Source organism: Canis lupus, chromosome 2 (genome assembly GCF_011100685.1).
Source record: "Canis lupus familiaris isolate Mischka breed German Shepherd chromosome 2, alternate assembly UU_Cfam_GSD_1.0, whole genome shotgun sequence".
NCBI lineage: Eukaryota > Metazoa > Chordata > Mammalia > Carnivora > Canidae > Canis > Canis lupus.
This window is the reverse complement of record NC_049223.1, coordinates 18,211,940-18,239,401: the sequence shown is the minus strand read 5'-3', so window position 1 is coordinate 18,239,401 and position 27,462 is coordinate 18,211,940. Positions and strand designations below refer to the sequence as shown.

At 34.7% G+C, this 27,462-nt stretch overlaps 1 protein-coding gene and 1 non-coding gene across 5 annotated transcripts in view; both read left to right on the top strand.

Annotated features, from left to right (window-relative positions):
• STAM (signal transducing adaptor molecule) overlaps window positions 1-27,096 on the top strand; it is a 79,762-nt gene extending 52,666 nt beyond the window's left edge. For all 4 annotated transcript variants that reach the window (XM_038529991.1, XM_038529990.1, XM_038529993.1 and 1 more), the window contains 9 exons: window positions 5-95; window positions 2,292-2,484; window positions 4,164-4,258; window positions 8,290-8,378; window positions 10,130-10,217; window positions 10,434-10,488; window positions 11,047-11,200; window positions 13,421-13,596; window positions 25,208-27,096. In XM_038529991.1, the coding sequence (XP_038385919.1) occupies window positions 5-95; window positions 2,292-2,484; window positions 4,164-4,258; window positions 8,290-8,378; window positions 10,130-10,217; window positions 10,434-10,488; window positions 11,047-11,200; window positions 13,421-13,596; window positions 25,208-25,439 (1,173 nt within the window). In that variant the 3' untranslated portion in view covers window positions 25,440-27,096. The remainder of the gene's footprint in view (window positions 1-4; window positions 96-2,291; window positions 2,485-4,163; window positions 4,259-8,289; window positions 8,379-10,129; window positions 10,218-10,433; window positions 10,489-11,046; window positions 11,201-13,420; window positions 13,597-25,207) is intronic.
• Window positions 4,419-4,522, top strand: LOC119870538. Its single transcript, XR_005356214.1, has one exon. It is a non-coding gene; the product is annotated as a U6 spliceosomal RNA (small nuclear RNA).
• Window positions 27,097-27,462: the final 366 nt, after the last annotated feature.

The window sequence follows — 27,462 nt, the reverse complement described above, 5'->3', positions numbered from 1 at the left end:
TTAGGCTGCAGATCAAGCAAAAGCAAGCCCAGCATTGGTTGCCAAAGATCCTGGTACTGTGGCTAACAAAAAAGAAGAAGAAGACTTAGCAAAAGGTATGTTTTTAAGTCCCCGATGTTGGAAAGGTGGGAAGGAAATGGGTCCCTTACTTAATATTTGTTTACTGAGATATTTAAAAATAAAAGACATAGGACTTTATAAGCTAACCTTGAAATCTGCTTTGTGCCCCTCTTTGGTGTCAGTTGATACTCTTCTAAGACAACTAGTATTCATATGTCCTTTAAGTCTATGGGCAATACTGTTTTTATTACACTCTGTCTCTATAAACAATACTAAATACTTTTATGCATCCACCACATTTTTTCTGTCAGTAGTTATACCATCTGTAGTTTATTTTTATGCAACAGTATGTCTACGATCATAATAAAACATATAAATCGAATTCATTTATTTCAGCCATTATATAATATTCCATTGTACTGATAAATATATATTATAGTTTATCTGTCCGGCTACTGATGGATGTTTGGGTTTTTTGGTTTGTTTGTTTTTTTTATTACTATAGTAAGTGGGCTGCGTTGAGTATTCTTGTACATATTTTCTTGTGATGTTTGGGTTTTTTGGTTGGTTTGTTTTTTTATTACTATAGTAAGTGGGCTGCATTGAGTATTCTTGTACATATTTTCTTTTGTGTGTGTGTGTTTTGTGTGACTGCAACTGATATTTTTGGCTTATGGGGGAAGTACATCTTCAACTTTGCAAAATAGTTTTATTCTTTCTTTTGCCATTAGCAGTATATGAAAGTAGTTATTGTATTTTTTATCTCCTGAAAACATTTGATATTGTCAGAATTTAATATTTGTGATTCTGATAGGTTGGAAATAATGTCCATTTATCTTGACTTTTATCCCCTTGCTTACTAGTGAGGCTGGTCCTCTTTTGTATGTTCATTAGCTATACTGATGATGTCTCTTACTGAGGTTTTTTGTGTGTGTGTGGCTTTTTAAGATAATGATATGTAGAAAGTCTTAATTTTGGATGTTAAACTTTTGCCTGTTATTTCTATTATAGATACCTGCTCTTGATTTTTGGCTTTTATTTTGACTTTGATAATGGTATATTTTATCAAATGAAATTTTAAAATTTTAATCTAGTCAAATATTTGCTTATTATGATTTTTGCTTTTTTTTGTATCTTATTTTTCCTTAACCCCAAATCTTAAAAGGTACTTTCCTGTATTTCCTTATGATAGTTTTAAAGTTTTCTTTGTCTTATAGGTCTTTTATCAATGTAGAACAGAGATGGAAGGGATGAAGGGGTCATGGTTTGAGTTGAAAGTTGGGTAATCAGTGCAGATTACATTGCAGAGCCTGAGTGACATATGATGATAGCCTTTACTAGGGGAAGAGTGGAAGGGATAGACACATTTGAGGGGTGCCTGGGTGCCTCAGCCAGTCAGTCAAGTGTCTGGTTCTTGATTTTGACTCAGGTCATGATCTCAGACTTGTGAGATCTAGACCCACCTGGGGCTCCCCGCTAGGCGTGGACCCTGCTTAAGATTCTCTCCCCCTCTCCGTCTGTCCCCTTCCCCCCACCATAAGAAAAACACACATTTGAAATTTCTCTGGGGGAATTTGTCACGTGAAACTTCATTAGAGTTATTTCCAAATCCACTTATTAGACTAATTACATAAGATTTAACTTTGGAGCCAAGTGCAGGTTCTTGGATAATACCTTTGATACCCTGATTTAGTAAGTCTTCCTTGAGATTTGGGACTCTTGACTTCTCAATTGACTTTAGCATTTTGGAAACAGAAGCTATAAAAATATATTGAAAAGATGAAAGAAAATAAAAATATCTGTAACTAAATAAAAAAAGTGGATTTAAGAGATTATATCTTTTTATTACCCAGAATAATTTAAATTTTTATCCATTCAGTAAAAGTAGTCATTATGTGGGGCACCTGGCTGGCTCAGTTGGTAGAGCATGCAACTCTTGATCTTGGAATTATGAGTTCAAGCTCCATGTTGGGTGCAGAGATTACATAAAAAAATAAACTCTTAAAAAACTAGTCATTATGCTGTTCAACTTTTTTATAGTTTATTCTTTAAACTTTCAGTTGTGAATGAATAAAATTGATGAAATTATTTTCGTTCAGTGTGTCAAGATATGTCCTACTTCCCAGCTCCACATTTAAAAGAATATATTTTACCTTCAGATACCTTTTTGTACTTCTTTGGATCGTTGGATATATTAACATTTTGGGTCTTTTTAACTCATTATTTTCCAGCTATTGAGTTATCCTTGAAGGAGCAAAGGCAACAGTCAACCACCCTTTCTACTTTGTACCCAAGCACATCTAATCTTTTAACTAACCACCAACACGAAGGTCGAAAAGTTCGTGCTATATATGACTTTGAAGCTGCTGAAGATAATGAACTTACTTTTAAAGCTGGAGAAATTATTACAGTTCTTGATGACAGGTGATGGATAATATCAAATTGATATTAAGTTGACGTTCATATGAAAATATATAACATTACTTCTGTGTTTCATATTATTCCTGTTGATTGCCATTATCAAAGGTAATAAGAAAAAATATTGATGTAAATATTTCCTGTGTGTGATAGTTGGTTGCTCTGCTTGTGTCATATTGCCTAGATTCTTACTTTGTAGTTTAATTTTTTTTCTCATCTTTTCTTTAAATAGTTTTTATTTTTTTGGAGATCTAGTTTATTCATTTTTTTTTTGTTCCATCTAATAATATGGATTATTTAAATTAGTAAGGTTAAGATTTTATTTTATTTTTTTTTTAAGGTTAAGATTTTAGATAATATACCACATATGTATTTGTATTTATGTAATATGTGATAAATACATAATATATTGAACTTATTTATTCACAAAAAATAGCATAATAGTATATCTGTGTGGGACAAATTCATTTTACATGGCATTATATACGTTTACATTATTATGGGAGGTGATTCAATACATCGGTTTTCTTATTTTATTTTGTTTTAAGATTTTATTTATTTATTCATGAGAGACATTTATTCTCTCTGCATAGAGAGAGGCAGAGACACAGGCAGAGGGAGAAGCAGGCTCCATGCAGGGAGTCTGATGCAGGACTCGATCCCGAGACCCCAGGATTACTCCCCGAGCCAAAGGCAGATGCTTAATTGCTGAGTCACCCAGGCATCCCTGTTTTTTAATTTAAATTCAGTTAATGTAGAGCGTATTATTTGTTTCAGAGGTAGAGGTCTAGGATTGATTCACCAGCCTTATATAATACCCAGTACTCATTACATCACATGCCCTCTTTAATGTCCATCACCCAGTTATCCCTCTATGCCTCTCCCCTTCAGCAACTTTGTGTTTCTGATGAGAACATCTGGCTTTTGACTCTAGTTTTATTTATGTTCACTCAAAAATTGTTACTGATGATTTTTACTGATAATGAAGTACTAACATTTGCAAGTGGTTTTAAAAAATAAATTGTAAAAAATTTAGTTTATTCCTATAGTATCACACTTCTGTTGTTTCTTGAGTAAAAGAAAATGAAGTTTGAGCTGCTTAGCTGGAAATTGCACAAAACCTTGATTGATTCATTCAAAAATGTTCATTGAGAGCTTGCTAGCTTTCCTTATACTAGGCTCCAAGGGTACAATGGTGAACCATGGGATGTATCTGAGAGTGTTCATTGTGAACGTTTTATTATAAACAATGTCATCTGTCATGTTGTTTCTTGTGGGGATGGGAATGTGCGAGTATATACAACAGAGAGCGCTCATTTAGGAATGAATCTGAATTAAGAGCCTATCATTATCTTATTACAAAAGAATCTTACAGTGGAACTCATGAACTACCTGAAGACAAATATAGAGATCTCTCTTTTGGGGAGAAAGTTCACAATCTTGTATTAAATCCTCAAAGCATTTACCAGCCTTCCAAAAGATAAGAGCTGTGTGTTTAAACACTTCTTTAACATCTTTGAGGCTTCATCTTCTATTTGTAATAATGGTACATTCATTTCTTCCCTCATTAGATTTTTGGGGGATTCAAATCCAGTAATAATGCAAGTTAAACACTGTAAAAGGTAGACATTTATAGAGATAAAAATCTTTATTATAATCAGGTATTCTTTTTTGTTCCTCATTAGTGATCCCAACTGGTGGAAAGGTGAAACCCATCAAGGTATGGGGTTATTTCCTTCTAATTTTGTGACTGCTGATCTTACTGCTGAACCAGAAATGAGTAAGTATTTTCTAGTCTGTAAGTGGATGATAATCCACAGTTGTCTTCTAAATGAAAGTTGAGTAAATTCAACTTTATGGAAAGTTATGGAAAGTTACAAGCTGAGCTAGGACTCTCAGGTGATAGTGCCTGCAAAGTGTTTACAAAGATTGCATCTTGTGTGCTTGCTTCTGCAATACATATACTAAAATTGGAGCGATACGGAAATTACAATGGCCCTTGTGCAAGGATGACACACAGATTTATGAAGCATTCCATATTTTCGTATTGTATGTAGTGATAAATCATTAAATTCTACTCCTGAAACCAGTATTGCACTGTATATTAACTAACAGGAATTTATTTATTTTTATTTATTTTTTTTACTAACAGGAATTTAAAAAAATTTTTTTGGTAAAGATTTTATTTATTCATGAGAGAGGCAGAGACATAGAGAGAGGGAGAAGCTCAGGCTCCCTGAAGGAAGCCCGGTGTGGGACTTAATCCCAGTACCCTGGGATCACGCCCGGAGCCAAAGGCAGGCGCTTAACCTCTAGGCCAGTCAGACGTCTCTAAATAAAAATTAAAAAAAAAAAACAAAAACTGCAGCTTACTAGTCAGTAGGTTATTTACCAGAAATCATCTAATTATCTACAAATTGAAATTGTCTACTAAGATTGTCCTTAATCAGATAATTGGGCAGACTGTGGACTTTTTTTTGTGTGTGTGTGTGTTTTGTTTTGTTTTGTTTTGTTTTTTTTTGACTGTGGACTTTTCTTTTGAAAAACTAGATATGTGCCATTATAAAACTGCAGATTAAGAAGTGTTATGAAATTTTTGCATTATGTATTTTCATTTTCAGTTGATAAAGTATGACTAGTACAGTGTAATCTTCTAGAGAATTCTTGCTGTTCTAAGATTAAGGCCGTTTCTTTAGTGTCTAGCTCCAAACAGAAGCAGTAGCCTGTAAGCAATATAATGGCTTTCCTAAGCCTCCATGTCAGATAGTCAGAAGGAGCCATAACTAATCATGTAAGTACTTTTTTGTTTGGTTTCCAAACCTGGGCTACTAGGGGAAATAAACTTGGAAGTGGTGCATAGGAGGAAAAGTGATGTTATTGGCAGGCACAATAGTTGCAGGAGATGTAACTAATGATAATCTACCAAAATGTTGGTAGACAGTTCACTATATTTTTACATAATACTATACTTCACTGATCATCATAATGATGAGTGAGGGTCATCAAGATTAAGTCATAACCTCTCTCTATTTTAAGGAAACAGAAATATGTTCTAGTGTAGAAAGATTTTAGTGACTGAAAGATTTAGAATTTTAAGAGTTTTTATGTATAAGTTGGTAAGCTGTAGTTACCTGGCAAAATATCTCACCTCATCTAGTTTTCTAGTGCCAGGAGAAGGGATTAGAGACAGTTACAAGCTGCAGGATGTTTAGGTCTTTTTTAGTTTACAAGAATTTTAAGAAAGGATCTTTGTCTTAGTCATATTTTCATATCCAACAGCATGTCGTACTCTTTTTTTAAAAAAAGATTTTATTCATTTATTTATGAGAAACACAGAGAGGCAGAGATACAGGCAGAGGAAGAAGCGGGCTCCCCAAGGGCACTCAATCCTGGGATTCCAGGATCACACCCTGAACTAAAGGCAGATGTTCAACTGATGAGCCACTCAGGTGTCCCCATAGTACTCAGTCTTACCCAGGATACAGACTATATAAATATTTGTACAAAAGTGATACATAGATGTGTGTGTGTATATTTACATACATGTGTATGTGTGTATATATGTATATATAAAAGAGATACTTTTCTTGAAAAAATTTAGGAACACTTCACTTTGAAGAGAAGGCTTTAACAATAAATCAGACATTACTTTCATCTTTGATGAAATGATGTTGTCTCATAATTATTGCCAAGTTGTCTCATGTCATTTTATGACAGATTTATGAGAGTGACAGATTCCTGATCCCCATTCTAGTAATGGAGCTCTTTTTTGTTAGAGCTCAGAAAATATGTTGTAGAACCCATTTTAAATGGCAATGTATTGTGTGCCAACTTTTTAACCTGGGCTCATGGTAGTGATTTTTTTGTTTTTTGAGGTTTGGGTTTTTTGTTTTTATTTTGTCCTCAATAAGCTATTGGGAAAGATAGAATTGTCTTGGACTTCTGTTCAAGATGAGATCCAAGATCTCCTATGGATCATAGCCAGCTCATCTTTTCCCCCCCAACATATATCAGTGCAGCTTTAAAATGAGTGTTCTGGCTCTTCTTGTGTTTTACTTTAGACTACTGAAAAGAAGAGCAGGAGCAGCAGAGCTTATGTAATGGAATTGTAGTTCTTAGGCTTGGGAAATGAGTATTAGCATGATCTTCATAGCATTATTCTTTATGAGGAAACAAGCCCACTTTACTTAATGTTCAGTAGAAGTACCTACCCTGCTTAGCTTGTTTTCCTTGTGAAAGTGTAGGAAGATACTGTGAAAAGAGTTTATTTTGTGTACCTATATAATACATACACACATGCATATGCAGAAATATCTCTAGCACATGTCTCTTTTACCCCCATGGGAAAATAAAATCAGCAGAAAGTTTTTGTGTGTATATAGAATTTTACTGTATGGTGACTTGAATGGAAATTAAATTATCTGCATTTTATACAGAAGCATACAACACAGAATACATAAGTGGTATGGGTTCTTGTTCTTAGAGTAAAAAAATCATTAGCCAGATTCCAGTATGTGGGATGGTAGCACCAGATAGATTGGCATTTAAATCCAGGCTGTGTCATACATTAGCTTTCCCTTTGCAAGTGTTTTTAATATTACTAGTGCTGCTGTTAACCGCATTTTTAAAATGGGCATATCTCATAAGATGGCATCAGAGATTGGGACGCCCAGGTGGCTCAGTGGTAGAGCATCTCCCTTCAGCTAAGGGCATGATCCCGTAGTTTTATGGGATCGAGTCCCACATCAGGTTCCCCCCAGAGAGCCTGCTTTTCCCTCTGCCTATGTCTCTGCCTCTCTCTGTGTGTCTCTCATGAATAAATAAATAAAATCTTTAAAAAAAAATGGTATAAGAGATTCATTTGGGGGGAAATGTAATATTCTATTATGCACATGTAAAAATTTAATATATTTCCTTTTCTTTCTTAATTCTGCTCTGTTCCCAAACCCCTTCTCATCTTGATTTTTAATATTTTTATTAATACTGATTCACCACATTGGTACAAGGATGAAAAGTGCAGAAAAGAATTTCTTTCCTTTAAAGCTGTATGGGCCTCTCAATATTTTGGGGGAGAAAGTTAATTGCTCTATTAATCATAGCTTTATATTTACTAGTTAATGATATATTAAATAGTTTTAAAAGATTGCTTTGTTAAGCAAGAGAAATATGTGCTTCTGGCCAGTGGTTTGCAGATCCCTTCATAATCCCATTTTTATTTCAAAGAATAATGTAACTAAAAAATGCAGGCCAATTCAGTGGAAAATTCAGATCACTACCAATGTCACTTATAAAGTTCTTCACTGACCTGGATGTCGTTCTCTTACTAAAAAGTCTGAGTGGCTTGCCATAGAATGTATAGCTGACTTTAGTTCACTACATGGAAATAGCATGATCTTTCCAATGAGATTTTTTTCTTTGAAAGGACTGGAAATTTAAAAGAGGACTTATTTTAATTTGCAGAGTTCATTTATGACTTGTAAAACTTTACTTTTGGTCCACCGATTTACTAAACTCTCATATGTAGTAGGTGATTAATCTTTGTTTCAGAAACACATCTCTTATTTTTAATGAAGTATCTATTATGGAAAATGTAAAATCTTTAGAAGAGAAAATTAAGAAATCTTCATAGAATTCCATAAAATAATGTTCTCTTATTATTGCCTAAATCTGTAGTTTAATGATTCCTTAAATTGAGTCTCCCAAATTGAAGGGAGTATAAGAAAAATCCAAATTCTCTCATGCAATTTAAAGTACTTAGGATAGAATTTTAAGTTTATTATAAGGAAAAGATAAATATTACATGTTTTGCAGTCAAAACAGAGAAGAAGACGGTACAATTTAGTGATGATGTTCAAGTAGAAACAATAGAGCCAGAACCGGAGCAAGCCTTTATTGATGAAGTAAGTGATTTCCTCCATGAGAGTGGTTCATACTTGGTATTGAAGTTGAAGTACCTGTTAGTCTTCTTCAAAAATTTGATTACTTGATTAATGCTTGTATTTTATGTTCTGAAACTCAAGCAATATAGACAAAGCAAAGATTATCCATGAAACTGTCTTCTCTAGTCCCATTCTGTACCTCAATATTTAAAATTCCTGCTTAGTATTCATAGAATGGGTTTATATGATTAATTCTTTTACTATTGGAACTTAGGTTGTTTGCAGTTTTTTGTTTTTTAAATTTTTTTTATTGCTAACACAACTGTTGTGAAATTTTTTTTGGATAGAATATATTTAATAGAATATGTGGCTTTTATTTGTGAAGATCAGTATTTAATGTTCTGGAAAGTACATCCTTTTTAACATTTTAAACTTATGATGAAAAATGACATGTCCTCTTTAAGATATTTGAAAGGATTTTATAGATTTTCAGGCTTCTTTGGGAGGAGCCATAAACAGAAAGTCTGATTTGTGTTGTTTTAGAGAAGCTGTAGAAGACTGTGCTGAGAGCCAGGGAATCTGACTGATGGGGAGTATTATGTTTGGCCAGTTGTATTACATAAGAGGATATGTGTACAGTAGTCAGCCTAGTTGTCTGAATAGAAATCTCATTTCTCGGATATTAGATCATTTCAAATAGGGTGTAATATTCTGTGAACAAATAAAACAAAAATTATCCACGTTAATTGATTCTCATGTTACTCCCACTTCCCCCCTTTTTTTTTCTGTAGGCAAACTTCTGACACCATCCTCTTTAAGGCCATTTAAAATGAAAATTGTGAATCTTTTACATTGAAAAATAGTATCCATTTCAAGATACAAAATTCTTTTGACTTTAGAAGAGTTTTTTATATACTTATGTTGCTTTCACTGTCCAGTGACCATTTATCTCTCAAGCTGTTCTTTGCAGAAACATAGGTTTTGTTTTGATTTAAATGACTGCTTAGAATTGGTAGTCTTACATTACTTACCTAATATACCTATGTTTAGTAACATAGCCATGTAAAAACCATGCATGGATAAAACTTAGTAATTATTACAGTATTATTTTTTGGTACATGAGATCATTATTTTGATTTTTAAAAACTTACATATGAGTATATATATACTTGTGTAATAGATAGATATATTTATGTAATGATGGCTTCATTAGTTCCTTTGGTTTTTACAAGGAAAGATTCTGAAATAGATCTGAGTACTTGCTTTGAGATGCTTTTCCAGCCTTCTCACATGGGAAAACAGAGAAACTACAAATCTTCCTCCTTCCATAGCTGAGCTATGCCTCGCCAAAACAGCTGCTGCATTCACCATGGTAGAAAAATAATAACGAGTTGTTAGTCACAAGCAATGCCATTTTGAGAGAGAAGTTACACCTGTCAACATGGCAAGACTACAGCTGCTCCAAAACAAAATGACACAAATCCATAAGCATGACATAACAGATTGAAGAACTCACACATTGTAAGTTTAAATATGGCTCTTTATTCTGATTTAAGAGAGTCTCTGCAGTTTTGAAAGTAAGTAGGAAGAACTTTCAAGGCTCTGACACACATGGTATGAAAGAGAATGCACAGATACTAAATACATAAAAGCAAAATTGGAATCCCATATGAATCACAAACATTCTCTATCATTAATTAATGAGGTGAGACCCTAGTGTTGCCTAAGGATTTATTGCTTCTCCTATTAACTATTTAAAAATACTCTTGTAGGACAAAATGGACCAATTGCTACAGATGTTGCAAAGTACAGATCCCAGTGATGACCAACCAGATCTTCCAGAGTTACTTCATCTTGAAGGTAAACTTGCCATTAGCCTTACACATAAAGAATAATTAGAGGCTATATAGTGTTCTGTTATAGAATGGCTTTATATTTAAATAAAATTGAGAATTATAAGAAAAAGTTAACATTTTTCACTCCTCTATAACCTAGTCTCACTTATATGAATATCCATGAGAGAGATGCTTCTTTTTGCTATGTTTTCTTATATTTCTTTAAATCTTGTTATCTTAGCAATGTGTCACCAGATGGGACCGCTCATTGATGAAAAGCTGGAAGATATTGATAGGTAAAAGAACACATGCTATATCTATACTTTTTATCTTTCCTGAAGTTCTTTTTAAGTGCATATGGGGATAGGTGTACTTTTTTATTATTATTTTAAAGATATGCCAAAAGAATCAGTTCTCCTTCCGTTGTTTTCCACTATAGATATGGGGATTAGAATTAGACGTATCTATTTTTTAAGGTGAACATTTATTTCACCTTAATTATATTAGTCTTTTAAAAAAAATGGTAATTTACTGTAATCATTATAATGCTATAAATGGCATTACCAGAGCCCACAAATGACCTACCCATCTGTTATTTACTAGGGACACCTAGTTATTTCAAGGTAAAGTCAAGTATAATAAGCTAAAGTTCTCCCAGCACAATACCATAAACAATTTTGGTTGCCTTGGAGCTAAAATACAGGGTATTTTCTGCCATAAGGTTAAATTTTTAGTAATGTCTACTTAATATTTTTGCTATTTTTATGTCTTCTTATTTAGAACAGTGTATTATTTAAATAATACAATTGTGTTTGAAATTACTGTGTGTTTGAAATTGCTATGTAATATTTCAGAAAACATTCAGAACTCTCAGAACTTAATGTTAAAGTGATGGAAGCACTTTCATTGTATACCAAGTTAATGAATGAAGATCCAATGTATTCGATGTATGCAAAATTACAGAATCAGCAGTATTATATGCAGTCATCTGGTGTTTCTGGTTCTCAGGTAAGCTTTTAAAAATTAAGTATGTCATTTTATTTTATTTTATAATCTTATTTTAAGATTTTGTTTTAGAGCATGTGAACCAGGGGGACAGGGCAGAGAGAGAGGGAAGGAGAGAATCTCAAGCAGTATCATACTTGCTGAGTGTGGAGCCGGATGCAGGGTTTGATCTTAGACCTTGAGATCATGACCTGAACCAAAAATCAAGAGTTGGACACTTCTTGATTGAGCCTCCCAGGTGTTTATTAAGATATCATTTTAAGTTCTCAATATATTTGAGATTATTTGGAATAGCTGTGTTTTTGTAAGATGTGAAACTTTCTAAAACTAATCTTAGAATAAAGTTTAAAAGAATTTTTTACTTGACAAATACATGTGTATAATACACTATTCCAAATATTCCTTTTAAAAAATTGCTTTTCTTCAAGGAGATACATCAGAATCATTAATCAAACTTCCAAAAAAAATTTCAGGTTCCTTGGCCCTACCCCAAACCTACTGAATCAGAATATTCAAGAATAAGGTTCAAGTATCTATATATTTTTAAAACTTCATATGTAATTATCTGGTTAAGAACCACATTTTTTGGTCTGAGTAAAATATCTATTACTAAATTTTTCTGAGTATTTACATTTTAGGTTTTATAGTAAAATGCTTTAATCTGAGTTTTCCTCTTCCATTACATGAGAAGGCATAGAATATAAAATAGAGCCCTTTTCCCCTTTATTCATTGTAATCAACTATTTCAAGAGCCCCTTTTCCACAAACTCAGAGAGTTTACTATATAGGGAATAATTAGCCAAGTGCTCCATTTACTCATACAGAGTATGAGTAACTGAGGAAATAAACTTTATGCATATTTTTTCTTAAAATGGCCCACTTCCCCTGAAATGAAGGGTCAGATTCTGGAATTGAACAGCCAGACTTGAGCAACACGGGGATAGGTGATACCTACTCATGGCTCTTGATTCCAGTTTGAGGGAAAGAACAACACAAAATTCTTGCATGTTTCGATTGGAAAGTACAAAAAAATAATGCATTTGAGAAGGCTGGAATAGCTCCATTTATAATTAAGACCTTCTGTATTCTGATGTATGGTGAGGCGAGTCTCTTATGGCTTAAAAGAACTGCTAAGATCATTTTATCTCCTGGTGACTATGTTACTACTATCTTAACAGCTGGTAAGAATCTCACTACATAAACAATGGGAGTTCTCCTTGTAAACGTGAAATGGAGGGATCTAATTAATACAACAGAGAATTAGAATATTAAGTTTAAGATTTTGGGCATTTAAGAGGTCAGTCTCTTTTGATTAAAGTAAGTATAGTTTATAGATGCATGAATGGTCAAACAATAGCCCAAAGACTAAATGCAGCCTCCCAGCCATTTTTTTTTTTTTTATAAACCTTTACTGTAACGTAGCCATTCTCATTCATTTATACATTGTTTCTGACTGCTTTCTATATGGTCAGAGTTCAGAGAGGCCCACAAAGCCTAACGTATTTACTATCTGGACTTTTGCAAAAATGTTTGTTGACCCCTCCTTTTGAAAGTTAGGTGCTTTGTGTTTACTAAACTGTAATGGAAATACATATACCTATAAGCAAATGAAGTCTGTTGACTTGATTTTTTTTTTTTATTTTTTATTTATTTTTTTTTTTTTTAATTTTTATTTATTTTATGATAGTCACAGAGAGAGAGAGAGAGAGGCAGAGACACAGGCAGAGGGAGAAGCAGGCTCCATGCACCGGGAGCCTGACGTGGGATTCGATCCCGGGTCTCCAGGATCGCGCCCTGGGCCAAAGGCAGGCGCTAAACCACTGCGCCACCCAGGGATCCCGAAGTCTGTTGACTTGAAACAGTGAATTCAAAGACACTTCTTAAGCATTTTTGGGGGATTTCTTTTAGGGAAGTACTTAAAATATCAATATGGAAAGAGAAATGATATTAGTATAAAGTTTCAAAGTAAGTTCCTTCAGTGCTTCTATATGAGATAAACATGAACTTAGCTCATGTTTACCTAAGAACAAAAATCAAAAGCCCACATCACTGAAAAGTATTTTTTAAAATGCCTATCAAAAGAAGTAACTTTTAGAAAGATTTCAGAGATTTCACTGTGTTCACTTTGTAACTGAATGCCTATACAAAGAAATTTTGGCATACCTATTAAAATCTTAGAAAATGTAAAAAAAAAATTTTTTTTTTTTTCATGAACTGTTCTAGGTATATCCAGGACCTCCTCAAAGTGGTACTTACCTGGTTGCAGGGAGTGCACAGATGAGCCATCTCCAGAGCTACAGTCTTCCCCCAGAGCAACTGTCTTCTCTCAGCCAAGGAGCAGTTCCACCATCTGTAAACCCAGCTCTTTCCAGTCAGCAGACTCAGGCTTCTTACCCTAAGTAATTTGATTTTTTACTATTTTCTTACTTTTGTTTGGAGTTACTATTATAACTCTTAAATGTCCCAAATCACCTGTAACCATAAGAGCTGCATGAGTAAAACCTAGGATAGATGCCATCACTTAATACCAGATGGTCAGCCCTGTTTGTGGTGATGAGTGGGTTTTATATGAACCTCTGCAGTATTGCATTACTGACCAGCAAGCTAGTCTTCTGTCTTACTACTCACTGAACTGCTATATTCAGGTCTTGGTTCTGTATTTTTAAAATTTCTTATAATTTTTCTTTTTATCTAGGTGAAATTGGCATATAAACTTACATAAGTTTCAGATGTACATTTTAATTCTCTATCTGTATGTGCTATAAAGTGATTGCTTCTAAAAGTCTAGTTACATCCATCACCATTCATTTTACCTCCTTCACCCATTCCACCTGTTCCCTTGCCCTCTTTTTCTCTGGTAACATCCAGTTTTCTTTGTGGGTTTGGTTTGGCTTGGCTTGGCTTGGCTGTTGTGGTTTTTTTTTGTTTTGTTTTGTTTTGTTTTTTAGATTCCACATTTGAGTGAAATCATACACTATTTGTCTTTCTCTATATGACTTATTTCACTTAGCATAACATAATACTTTTAATGTCTCAAATGGCAAGACTTCTTTACTCCTGAGTAGTATATGTATACTACATACAGTACTGTATACACACACAAAGGCATATGCCACACATCTTTATCGATTAATTTGTCAGTGGACATTTTGATTATTTCCATTTCTTGGTTCTTGTAAATAAACTTACAGTGAACACAAGGTTGGATATATTTTTCCGAATCAATATTTTTGTATTCCTCAGATAATACCCAGAAGGGGAACAGCTGAATCATATAATCATTCTATTTTTAATTTTTTAGGGAATCTCCATACTGTTGGCTACACCACTTTACATCCCCACCACAGTGTATGATGGTTCCCTTTTTTGTACTGCCTTATCAATACTTCTTTCTTGTCTTTTCGATAATACCCATTTTAATTGGTGTGAGAGGATATCTCATTGTGATTTATATTTGCATTTCCATAATTACTGATGTGGAATGAATATTTTTCCTGTGTCTGTTGGCCATTTTTATGTCTTCTTTGGAAAAATGTTTATTCAGATCATCTGCCCACTTTTTAAATTGGGTTTTCTCTTCCTTTGTTGAGTTATGTGAATTCTTTATATATCTTGGATATTAATCCCGTCAGATATATGATTTGCAAAAACTTTCTCCCATTCAGTAGGTTACCTTTTCTTTTTTTTTTTTTTACCTTTTCATTTTAATGATGGTTACCTCTGTGCAGAAGCTGTTTATTTTGTTATAATCCCATTCATTTATTTTTTTCTTTTATTTCACTTGCCTTTAGAGCCAGATCCCCAGAGATATTGCTAAGACTGATGTCAAAGAGCTTATTACTCCTGTGTTTACTTCTAGGAAATTTATGGTGATCAAGTTTTATATTCAAGTCTTTAATCCATTTTTTTTAAGATTTTATTTATTGATTGATGAGAGACAGAGAGAAAGAGGCAGAGATATAGGCAGAGGGAGAAGCAGGCTCCACCCAGGAAGCCTGATGCGGGATTGGATCCCTGGACTCCAGGATCATGCCCCAAGCCAAAGGCAGATGCTCAACCACTGAGCCACCAGCGTCCCAGTTTTGAATTAATTTTTGTGTATGGTATAAGCTGGTAGCCTAGTTTCATTCTTTTGCATTTGGCTGTCTAGTATCGCTGGCACCATTTACTGAAGATGCATCCTTTTTTACAGTGTACGTTCTTGGCTTTTTTGTTGTAAGTTAATTGTCCATGTGTATAGGCGTAATTCTGAGCTTTCAGTTCTGTCCCACTGATTTCTGTGTCTCTTTTTATACTGATACTGCACTGTTTTGGTTTTTGTAGTTTTGTAGTATAGTTTGAAATCAGGCAGCACGATATCTCCAGCTTTGTTGTTGTTTCTCAAGATTGCTTTGGCTATACAGGATCTTTTTTGGTTCCATACAAATTTTAGAACTGTTTGTTCTAGATCTGTGAAAAATGCCCTTGGAATTTCAATAGAGGTTGTAATGAATCTGTAGATGGCTTTGGATAGTATGGAGATTTAACAATATTAATTCTCCTAACATGTGAGCACAGAATATTTTTCCATTTATTTGTGTCATCTTTAATTTCTTTCATCATGCCTTATAGTTTTCTGTACAGGTCTTTCACCTTCTTGGTTAAATTTTTTTCTAGGTATCTTATTCTTTTTGATGTAGCTATAAGTAGGATTATTTTCTTAGTTTCTCTTTCTAATAAGTCATTAGTGTATATAAGAAATGCCACAATTCTGTATATTGATTTTGTGTGTTTACAAAATCTTCAAGCATCTTTGACCACTGGATTCATGTATTCTAACAATTTTTTGGTGGTGTCTTTTGGTTTATCTACATATAGTATCCTATCATCATCTGCTAATGATAGTTTTACTTCTTACTTTCCCATTTGGATGCATTTCCTTTCCTTTTCCTTTTCCCTTTCCCTTTCTTTTTTCTTTTCTTTTCTTTCCCTTCCTTCTTTTTATTTTTCGGCTTAATTGCTGTGGCTAGGACTTCCAATAGTATGCTGAATAAAAGTGGCTAGAGTGGGCATCGTTGTCTTGTTCCTGACCTTAGAAGAAAAGCTTTCTCCAGCCTTTTCCTTTGGGTATAGTGTTACTGTGGCTGTGTCATTATGTCTTTTCTTATGTCGAGTAATGGTCCCTCTGTATGGATACTGTGTTTCATCAAATGCTTTTCTGCATCTATGAAAATGATACAATTAAAAAAAAATTTTTTTTTGAGTGGGGGAGGGGGTGTTGATGGGAGGCATAAAGGGAGTGATAGAATCTTAAGCAGGCTTCATGCTGGGGCTGGATCCAAGACCCTGAGATCATGACCTTAGCCGAAATCAGGAGTTGGGCCTTAACCCATAGAGCCACCCGGGTGCCCCTGAAATGATCGTGATTTTTATCCTTAGTTTTGTTAAAGTAGTATATCATGTTGTTTGATTTGTGGTTATTGAGACATACTTGCATTTCTGGAATGAATACCACTTGGTATCATAGTATATGATCCTTTTAATATATTGATGAATTTGGTTTGCTAATATTTTGCTGAGGATTTTTGCATCAGTGTTCATCAGTGATAGGCTTGTAATTAGTGTGTGTGTGGGTGTGTGTGTGTGTGTGTGTGTGTGTGTGTGTGGTTGGTTTCCTTATCTGGTTTTGGTATGGGGGGGGGGGTAAGGCTGGCATCATAAATTGATTTTTGGAAGTATTCTCTCCTTTTCAGTTTTTTGGAAGAGTTGGAGAAGAAGTATAGGTATTAAATTTTCTTTATGTTTGCTAGAATTCATCAGTGAAGCTGTTTGGTCTTAGACTTCTGTTTGTTGAGAGGTTTTTTATTGCTGATTCCATCTTTACTACTATTAATCGGTCTACTCCGATTTTCTGTTTTTCTGTGATTCACTTGTAGAAGATTGTTTCAAGTAACTTCCATTTTTTTCTACATTTCAAGTAGTAGTTGCTGCTTATCCTTTGTATTTTTGTGGTGTCAGTCAAAACTCTTTTCATTTCTGATTTTGTTTATTAGATCCTTCTCTTTCTCTTGGTTCATCTAGCTAAGGTTTGAGTTTATCTAATTATTGCGGTTATAGTTAATTTTACTATTTTTGTATTTTTTTTAAAGATTTTATTTATTCATGAGAAACAGAGAGAGGCAGAGACAGAGGCAGAGGAGGAGCAGGCTGCATGCAAAGAGCCCGATGTGGGACTTGATCCCAGGATTCCAGGATCACTCCCTGAGTCAAAAAAGGCAGGCGCTCAACTGCTGAGCCACTCCGGCATCCCCTATTTTTGTATTTTAATCTTCCTACTTGTATAAGTGATTTTTTCTACCTTTACTCTATATTTACTTTTTCCAATGAGATTTTTACTTTTGTATGTTTTCTTCTTATTAGTGCCATTTCTTTTCAGGTTAAAGTCATCTCCTTAACATTTCTTGTGAAACCAAGTTTAGTGGTGATGAATTTCTTTAGCTTTTGCTTATCTAGAAAACTTTTCATCTCTCCAATTCTGAATGATAATCTTGCTGGGTAGAGAATTCTTGATTGTAGTGTTTTTTCTCTTAGCACTATGAATACTGTCTTCTGTTCCGCTGTTTCTGCTGAAAAATCTGCTGATAGCCTTATGGGGGGTTCTCTTGTATGAAATAACTTTTTTTTCTCTTGTTGCTTTTAGGATTTTCTCTTTATCTTTCACTTTCACCATTTTAATTATAACGTGTCCTGGTGTAGATCTTTTGGGTTCATATTCTTGGGAACTCTCTTAAGCTTCTTGGACCTGTGTGTTCATTTCATTCTCCAGATTAGGGAAATTTTCAGCTATTCTTTTTTCAAATAAGTTTTTTGGTATTTTCTTTCTGTCTCCTCTTTATGGGACCCCATAATGAGAATGCTATTCTTGGTATTTTACTAAAGGTTTTCTTTTCATTCTTTTTTTCTATTCCTTCTGGATGAATTCTCATTGTTTTGTATTCCAATTTTGGATTCACCCAGCCTGCTGTTGTACCTCTCCAGTATATTTTTCAGTTCAGTTATTGTATTTTTCATTTCTGTAACTTTTGTTGGGTACTTTCTTATATTTTCTATCTCTCTGTTGAATATATCACTGTTCACCCATTCTTCTGGGTGTGATGAACTTCTTTATGACCATTACTTTAATTCTGTCAGATTGCTTATTGCTCTTTCATTAATGTCTTTTTCTGGTATTTTTCCATGTTATTTCATTGGAACATATTCCTCTGTTTCTTCTTTTGGCCTAACTGTTCATTTCTTTGTATTAGGTAAATTAACTACCTGTGTTGATCTTGAAGGAGTGACCTTGTGTAGTAAATAGCATATAGAAGACAGAAGCATAATCCCGTCTGAGCAGAGCTAGATGCTCATAGGATGTCCCCTATGTAGATTATACATGCTTCTCTGCTGTGTCAGGGCCCAGTCTGGGGTGTGGAGGTGGGTGGGGCTGGTGCCTGATTGGGCTGTGCATCACAGATGTGCTGTGTCAGGGTGGTAGGTGGGGCTGTTGTCCTGGCATGATGGTTCCTCATGGTTGTGCTGTGGTTGTGGGCAGAGTTCTCCACTGGACATGACTACTGGCTCTAGCAGGTTAAAAGGATAGTTCCAACATGGTACTTGCTAACACAGACATTGGCAAGGTACAGTGAGGTCACTAATATGGCTCATACCAGTATCTGTGTTCCTGAAGAAAATCCCAGCAGTTTCCTGCTTCTCTGGCAGGCACTTCAAGATTAGTAAGTGGTTCTTGTTTACATATGGTCTAGGCACTTTTCAAATTGGTATTGTAGTGCTGGATTTTGAGTGAGTCTGCATGACTAGCCCTTTAAGAACAAGTTCTTTGTGCCCTATAGTCTGTGTTTTTCCTGGATAGAAGTGCCGTAGGTTTTCAAAGCCCAACATTTTGGGGACTCCCCTCATGCAGGATCTAAAGGTTAATTTCTCCTCAGGGAAAATGTATATATATTTGAGATCTCTCTCAATTGTAGATCAAAGTGCCTGGGATGGGTTTTTTTTTTTGTCCACATGGTCTGCCTCTCCTGCCTGTCTCAATGGTTTTTGTCCTTTGTTGCACAGGTTCTGTTTTTCCAGTTTTCTGATCTTTTTCAGAGTAAATTGTTTCATATGTAGTTGTGTATTTGTTACATTCATGAAATGGAGTGACTTTAGGGCCATCTTGAGCCCAGCCCTTAATCTTTTTTTGTTTGAGTATATGATGCTACTTCAAGGACTTAAATGAAACTTAAATTTGATAACTATAATTTATCCTCCACAAACTTCATATAAAATCTAAATGTTTTTATCATTATTGTTTTAGAATTTATAGTTCTGGGATGGCTTGTAAGACAGACATTTCCTTCTTTTTGCCCTGTGTCAGAATTTAGTATATTATAACAAGATAAACCTTTGAAAGGAGGTACAAGAAGCCGTATGCCTGTATAGTTCATGCATCAGGTAGCTGAGTATGACATGACAGACCCATATTTTGGCTCTTTACTTATAATGCCTCCTAGCACATAGTTAAATGATTATATATGATAAAATGTCTAATTATAGAAGTGTTTCTTCTGCTTCAGTAGGGCCCTAAACCAAAGTCTTTCTTTTGAAGTGAAGAAAAGATAGACATTAGGAAGTCAGCAGTGTGTCATTCTAGACGTCATGATATTCTGACTCACAACAGAAGTATTTTGTATGTTCACAGGCCTATGCCTGTGTACATAGGCACAATTTGTATAAACCTATCCATCAGTGTTGAAGTTGTCCAGAAATGCCAACATATTGCCATCATTGTTGTATTATTCATTTTCAGAAAAGTCACACTGGGGATTCTTGGGGATTTTCACACATCATTTTGTGGTCACATCTAATATTCCTAAGTGACATTAAGAAGAAGGGTAATGAAGCCTATTATAGGCACCAAAAAACAGGTCATTTTCTACTGGGTTGTATAGCATAGGGATAAAAAGTTAGGTATAATAGCTTTTTCTCTTCTAGGACTTTTTAAAATTTTAAGTTGAAATTTGATGAAAACGAATACACTTATATGGAAAATAAGCAGATTGGTGGGAAATAACATGCTTTTTAAAAACTAGATACAAAGCAGGTAGGCATTGTTGAGAATGTGCATAGATACTTTATTATTAGCTAGAAATGCTACCTCTTTCCCAGCTAGTCTGTTGTTACTGTGTTATATACTGCTGTAGCATCCTTGTTCCTAGAGCTTGCTTGGAAACCATTCTGAGGTCAGGCCCATAGAGATAATTTATCGGCAGGTGCTTAAACTGTGTTATGCTATAGCGCTGAAGCATCCTCTTCTTGCTTTTTTGATGTGGGTTGCTCTATCTGCTTCTGCAGTGAAGATGTGAAATCCTGGTGTAGGGTCCTGCTCTGTATTCCGGGCCCTGATTCCACTGATACACTGTAGCTATCAATATCATCTCTTAAGAAACACATCTATATTTCAATAGGTGCCTTTTGTAGAGTATTTCCTTGAAATATTTAGCCCTCTTTACCTGGCAGATTCCTATTCTTATTCTTAGTTGACCTTCATCTTTACTAGAGCACCTGTTTCCCCTTTCCTGTCTCTCCCAACACTGTTCCTCTTTTGTTGCTGTCACAGGACCCCAGCATACCTCCTGCCTTTCACTTTTTTACTTGTTTATATCCCCCCTGATCTATTATATATTGAGAGCTAGTGCTCGATCTCTTTAACCTTTGTGTGCATGCTGTATAGCACAGTTTTATACCTGCTGGAAACTCAGTGGGTATTTGATAAATAAATGTTCAAATATTGATGGGAATTTCAAGTGCTCTATTAAGCCAACGAGATATATTTTTTAAATTCCTTGCAAAGGCTTCACAAAGGCTTTAAGGAAGTTTTTAAATATACATATGTATTATTCATATTTATATTTTACTATTTATATTATATAGTTTTAAAAAGATATATGCATACACAAATACATATATAACATATATTTATAAATACATAAAAATTAGAGTTACGTGTTTAAATGAGAAAATTGATAACAAAGTAAATGTAGGATAACAAAATTGAGAGGAGCAAGAATTGAGTTTGGAAGTATGCTTGATAGAGAAGTACTACATATTTGACTTAAGCTTTTTAATTACAGATGACAGTCAATGAGGAATAATTTTTATTTCTATTTTTGGTAGGCAGGCTTTTAAGTGTCCCTCAGTTCATACCTAGATGGCCATTTCTTAATCATTTACATATAATTTTGGTTTTAGGGTTATCATTTGTCCAGAGTTCTGTCACCCTGGGACAATCTTATAATTTAGTAAAGTGGTACTAGATGCAGTTTCCTAAACCTGCCTGTAGCAGTGATGACAGTGATAGTATTAAGATGAGCAGAGCTATGTACTGGTTTCTTATTTCAATTTATTTCTGTTAAACAGATGTTTACTGAACATTTCATCTGTGCCATTATGACTTAAGAGTGTTTTCCAGTTTTATTAAGATACAACTGACATTAAAAAAAAATTGTGTAAGTTTGAGGTATACAGTTTATTGATTTGGTATATTTATATATTATAAAATGATTACCACTCCACCATAGTATTTGCTACCACCTTCATCCCCTCCATTAGTTACAATTTATGTGTGTGTGTAGTGTGTGTGTGTGTTTGTGTGTGTGTGTGATGAGAACATTTAAGATTAACCCTTAGCAGCATTCATTCATGTATATGATACAGTATTATTAGCTAGAACTACCATGCTTTATATTAGGTCCCCAAACTTGGTCATCTTATAAATGAAGATGTGTACCCTTTGTTCAGTATTTCCCCATTTTCTGCAACCCCCATGCCCTGGTAACCATTTAAGTGAGATCATATGGTATTTGTCTTTCTGTATCTTATTTCACTTAGCATAATGTTCTCCTGTCTCATCCAAGTTGTAACAAGTGACAGGATTACTTTCTTTGTCCTGGCTGATAATGTTTCATTTTGTGTGTGTGTGTGTGTGTGTGTGTGTGTGTGTGTGTGCGCGCGCGCGCGTACCCCACATCTTTATTCATGCAATGGTAAACATTTAGGTTGTTTTCATATCTTGGCTATTGTGAGCCATTGCTGCAGTGAAAATGGAAGGGCAGATATCTCTATGAGGTCCTGATTTCCATTCCTTTGGATATATATCCAGACATGGGACTATTGTATCATATGGTAGTTCTATTTTTAATTCTGGGGGGAACCTTCATACTGTTCTCTATAGCGGCTACACCAGTTTACATTCCCAGCAACACTGCTCAAGGATTCTCTTTTCCCATAGCTACTTTAACAGGTGTGAAGTGATATCTCATTATGGTTTTCATTTCCATTTCCCTGATGATGAGTAATACTGAACACTGTTCATGTACCTACTGCTCATTTTCTGTCTTCTTTGGGAAACTATATATTCATTTCCTCTGCTCATTTTTTAATCAAGTTGTTAGTTTTTTTGGTGTTGAGTTATATGAGTTCTTTATATAGTGGGTATTAACTTCTTATTAGGTATATGATTTAAAACCATTTTCTCCCATTCTGTAGGTTGCCTTTTCATTTTGTTGATTGTGTCTTTTGCACTGCATTTTAGTTTGACTACATCAAGCTAACATCATTTTTGTTTCTTGTGCTTTTGCTGTTATATCCAGGAAATTGCTGCCAAGACCAATGTCAAACAGCTTTTTCTCTGTTTTCTTCTAGGAGTTTCAGGTCTTCAATATAAGTCTTTAATCCATTTCAAGGTCATTTTTGTGAATGGTATAAGACCGATGTCCAATTTAATTTTTCTGCACATGGTTATCCAGTTCTCTCAGCATCATTTATGGAAGAGGCTATCCTTTTTTCATTGGGTAGTCTTGGCCCCGTGGTCAAATACTAGCTGACCATTGAATTTCTTAGCCTCAAAGTGTGCTTACTGGTTATGGTTGGTAGAGGCAGACACAAATATGTAATTAGAACAAATTACAAATAGAGGTACTTGCAGCATGATACTTGTAGGTGAACCTTGTGGTTCAGGGAAGATTTACAAGAAAATATGTTCAAGCTATGTTATTCTTAGCCTGGAGGAATAAAGAAAGATTTTTCTATCATTAGTAAAGAGTTGGTAGTATGAAATGGCTTGGTACTCATGGAATGAATAAACTGAGGAATTGTGAAAACACATGGCATGTTTTTGGACATTACCAAACAGTGCACTCTTACTAGAGGATTAAAGTCTTGTGGTGGAACAGAGGAGAGATACCCTCGGAGTTACTGGCAAGGATAATGAATGATTCTATATATAGATATGCTAAAGAGGTTGGGTCTTGTCTGGGAAAGCTTGTTATTAAAGGGCTATAAATGGCAGTAGTATAGATGAATTTTTAGAGGCTAGGTAAGAAGCTGGCAGAGTGGGACATCTGGGTGGTTCAGCGGTTAGGTGTCTGCCTTCGGCTCAGGTTGTGATCCCGGGCTCCTTCGAAGAGCCTGCTTCTCCCTCTGCCTATGTCTCTGCCTCTCTCTCTTTCTGTTTCTGTGTGTCTCTCATGAATAAATAAATCTTTTTTTTTCTTTTTTTTTTTTTCTTTTTTTTTTTTTAAGAAGCAGCTGGCAGATTGTGTATATTAGACAACAAATGATTGTCTAATTGCAGGACAAAATGATAAGAGATGGGGAAAAAGTTAATCCTAAATCCTAAAGGAGATTAACTAATGACTGCATATGGGTGACAAGCTGGAGAACTAGGGCAGAGCAGCGATATGTAAGAGAGTATTGGGTAAATTGTGAGTTTTTGCCTGGTGCCTCTTTATCTTATTTCTAGTCTAGGGTTTAAATAAGAACTACTTATTTCTCTGATTGTAGTCACTTCCCAGAGGATCTCATTTAGGTCCATGACTCTGAATACTGGGTGTGTGCTGACTCCTTAATGCGTATTTCTAGTCTTGACCTCTCAGTTGGACTCTAGGCCTGTTATCTTTTGTGACTCTCCTAGGTCTCTCACTTAATGCGTCTATGACTGCACTTTGATTTTCCCTCCCCAGATCTACTGTAGTCCTTATGTGCAGTCTTCCTTTTTAGTGAATGGCTTCTCTCCAAGGTACTCAGTTCTAAAACTTCAGGCACTTAACTACTTCCCATGAGCAAATTTTGATGGCACTGCCTTCAGAATCTGACCCTTTCCTCCCCTCTTTACCATGTCCACCATGGCTCTAATTACCTGTCATCTCTTATCTGGACAATTTCAGTAGCCTCCTTTCAGGTATCCTTGTATCTCTCATTGGCCCAAAGTGAGTCTGTTAAAACCAAAGTCAAATTATATCCGTCTTCTGTCCAAAACCAGCTATTCAGTATCTTCATCTCACTCAGATATAAGCCCAAATCCTTGTTATGGTCTACAAGGCACTACATAGTCTAAGGCTCTCCTCCTCCTTCTGCCACTTGATATTATGGTCTCCTCCCCTTTGCTTGCTCTTGCTTCCATCATGGCCTCTCTTCTGTTCCTTGAACATGCCTGGCATTTTCTCCCCTCAAAGGCTTCTGTATTTACTGTTCTCTTTGCCTGATACACTGACCCCTTTCCCCTGATAATCAATATGACTCCTTTCATGATTTTCAGCTGTCTTTTAAATGTTGTCTTATCTGAGAGGCCTTCCCTTACCACTGCTCATGAACTAGAATCTCTTGTCCCATGTGCTCCTGGTCTTCCTACTGTGATTTCATTTTCTTCGTATCACTTATGACAACTTAACCTATTATAAATTTATCTTTTTTCTCCTACTGGAATTTAAGCTCCCTGACAATAAGGACTCTTTTCACTTCTTTCTTTATGATCTCCCAGTGCCTAAATTAGTGATGTTTGGGTTTGGCTCTTATAGGTATTTAATAAATATTTATGGTCTGGACTGAATGAATGAATGAATGAATGAATGTTTAATGAATGGCTTTCCTATTTATCTCTAAATGGCTATATAAGTCAGTATTGATCTAATCGAGTGTTTTTCCCCCCCTCCACAGCACAATGGTCAGTTCCGTTCAAGGAAATACATATCCCACCCAGGCTTCAGTATATAGTCCTCCTCCTGCTGCTGCTGCTGCTACTGCGGATGTCACTATATACCAGAATGCAGGAACTAATATGTCCCAGGTGCCAAACTATAATTTAACATCATCAACACTGCCTCAGCCAGGAGGCAGTCAACAGCCACCTCAGCCACAGCAACAATATTCTCAGAAGGCTCTGCTATAGGACTTGGGATTCCTCTGTGTGGCAAATACCCGCTAAATGCCGCTGACAATGTTACGAGATTCTTTAATATCTTAAGGTTTGTTTATCCTCAGCTTATAGGAATCTTATCTTGGTCTACAAGTTCAAATATTCAAGAAGGTAGAACTCTCTTCAATTTGCACTGACTTTTTAGAGGTTCTTCCTTCCCCCTCCCCTAGAGGAATGAAACTACTTACAACATTTAATTCCTTTCATAATATGAAAGAATGATACAAGATTATTTGTCTCATGAAATTACCTGGTCTGCAAAAAGTCAAACTTAACAAAAACTGTTGTGGCAAATGTTATGTACATATATTGCTGTGTAACTCCATTAGTGGCCATTTTGAATCACAATGGTGATCATGTGAATATATTTAACACTGTTAAATTAATTTACATTGCTATTTTATTTTAATCATGAACAACTACCATGTTTCATAATGTTTTGTGTAAATTTAAGATAATTACACCATCCCTTTAAACTGCAAGAGAACAAAGCTGTAGCATATTTACATGAAGGCATTATGTTGTCCATGCTTCAGTTTCACATTAAAGTGAACCTTCCTTTGACTAATTGTGAGCTAAACATATGTATTTTATGTCTTTCTGTAGCCTCTGCATACTACTAGCTGTCATCACACCAGCGTACAGTAGCTAAATTTTTGGTTTAATTATAGCAAATGATGACGTTCCCTTTTAAACTTTTACATTTTGGCATGATATTTCAGAATATTGTGGGACCATGAGACAAAATTAAGTAGGATCACATTCTTTATATCTCATTTTTAAAGGAGTAATGTTGATTTACTTTTTCCTAGTTGAAGATAGTAATTAGATTTCTAAGCTGTATACTGTGTTTATTGGTGGCAGTGACACCAAAGATAGAGGCAATGGATAGAAATTTTTAAACTGGAAAGAAAAGATGAATTACACTACATTTTCAAAGTCTCTTGTAATTATTTAGGATATAAACAAAATTTGATTCATCTGTCTTTTCCCACTCTTAGTCTTTTCAATATGTCTTTAACACATTGTATCCTTTAATTGTTCATTAAAATGGATGTAAGCAGATGTTTCAAAGTATTCTATATTCCTGGTTTTGCTTAATAGTTTGTATATTTATTTATTCTTATCTTTGAAACTGGACTTTTTGGGGCTCCTCTCAAAGTTCTGGTGGAATTATTTTGGCTTCCTATTCAGGAGTATTTTTGAATGCAGTCTTTCTTTTTGACCTACATGAAATATGTTTTCCACTGACATTTTAATCTTATTTATAATTTCCCTACTTGTGCTATACTGTTAATTAATACTAAACAACAGAAAAAATTGAGGTCAGCATTATATTAAATGAATTGACTTAACGTGTTTCACACTAAAAATGAAAATTTAATGTGTATTTTCTAAGACCCTTGTAATCAGGTAGCTTGTTCCTTTCCTTTCTGACAGATGATTCCATCTGTGGCAAGTAATCTTAATGGTGACTAAAGTCAGAGGTTCAAACTTAGAGCGTCATCTTCAACTTCAGTTTGTCAACCTAGTGTTGTGTTATCCTGAGTTTAAAGTATGTTGCTCTCAAAAAATAATTTTAAAACTGGAATTCATACTTTACATTAAAAAAATTTTAATATATTGTGAATCAGACTATAATCTTTTTCATTCCAATTTGAAATGGAAACTACCAGTTAAACTAACTATCTAGTTTAACTGGTAGACGTTTCCCTAAGTCATATTGTATTTTTCTCTTTGTTTTTTGATAGATTTCTGTTTACCAATGGCAAATGTATTATTTATCTTGATATCCTTCATGCTGTATCATCAATTACATAGTCTCTAGTATCCTTTTGAGCTGTAAAAATCAACAAATGCTGAAATGAAAAAAAGCTGCCCTTATTACAACGTATATATTTTTGTTATCTTTTATTAGCCTTATGAAGGTTTAAATAATGAGCACTTAAAATTGATAATAGTTTATGCTTTGCATTTATTTGGTTTAAAAATACCA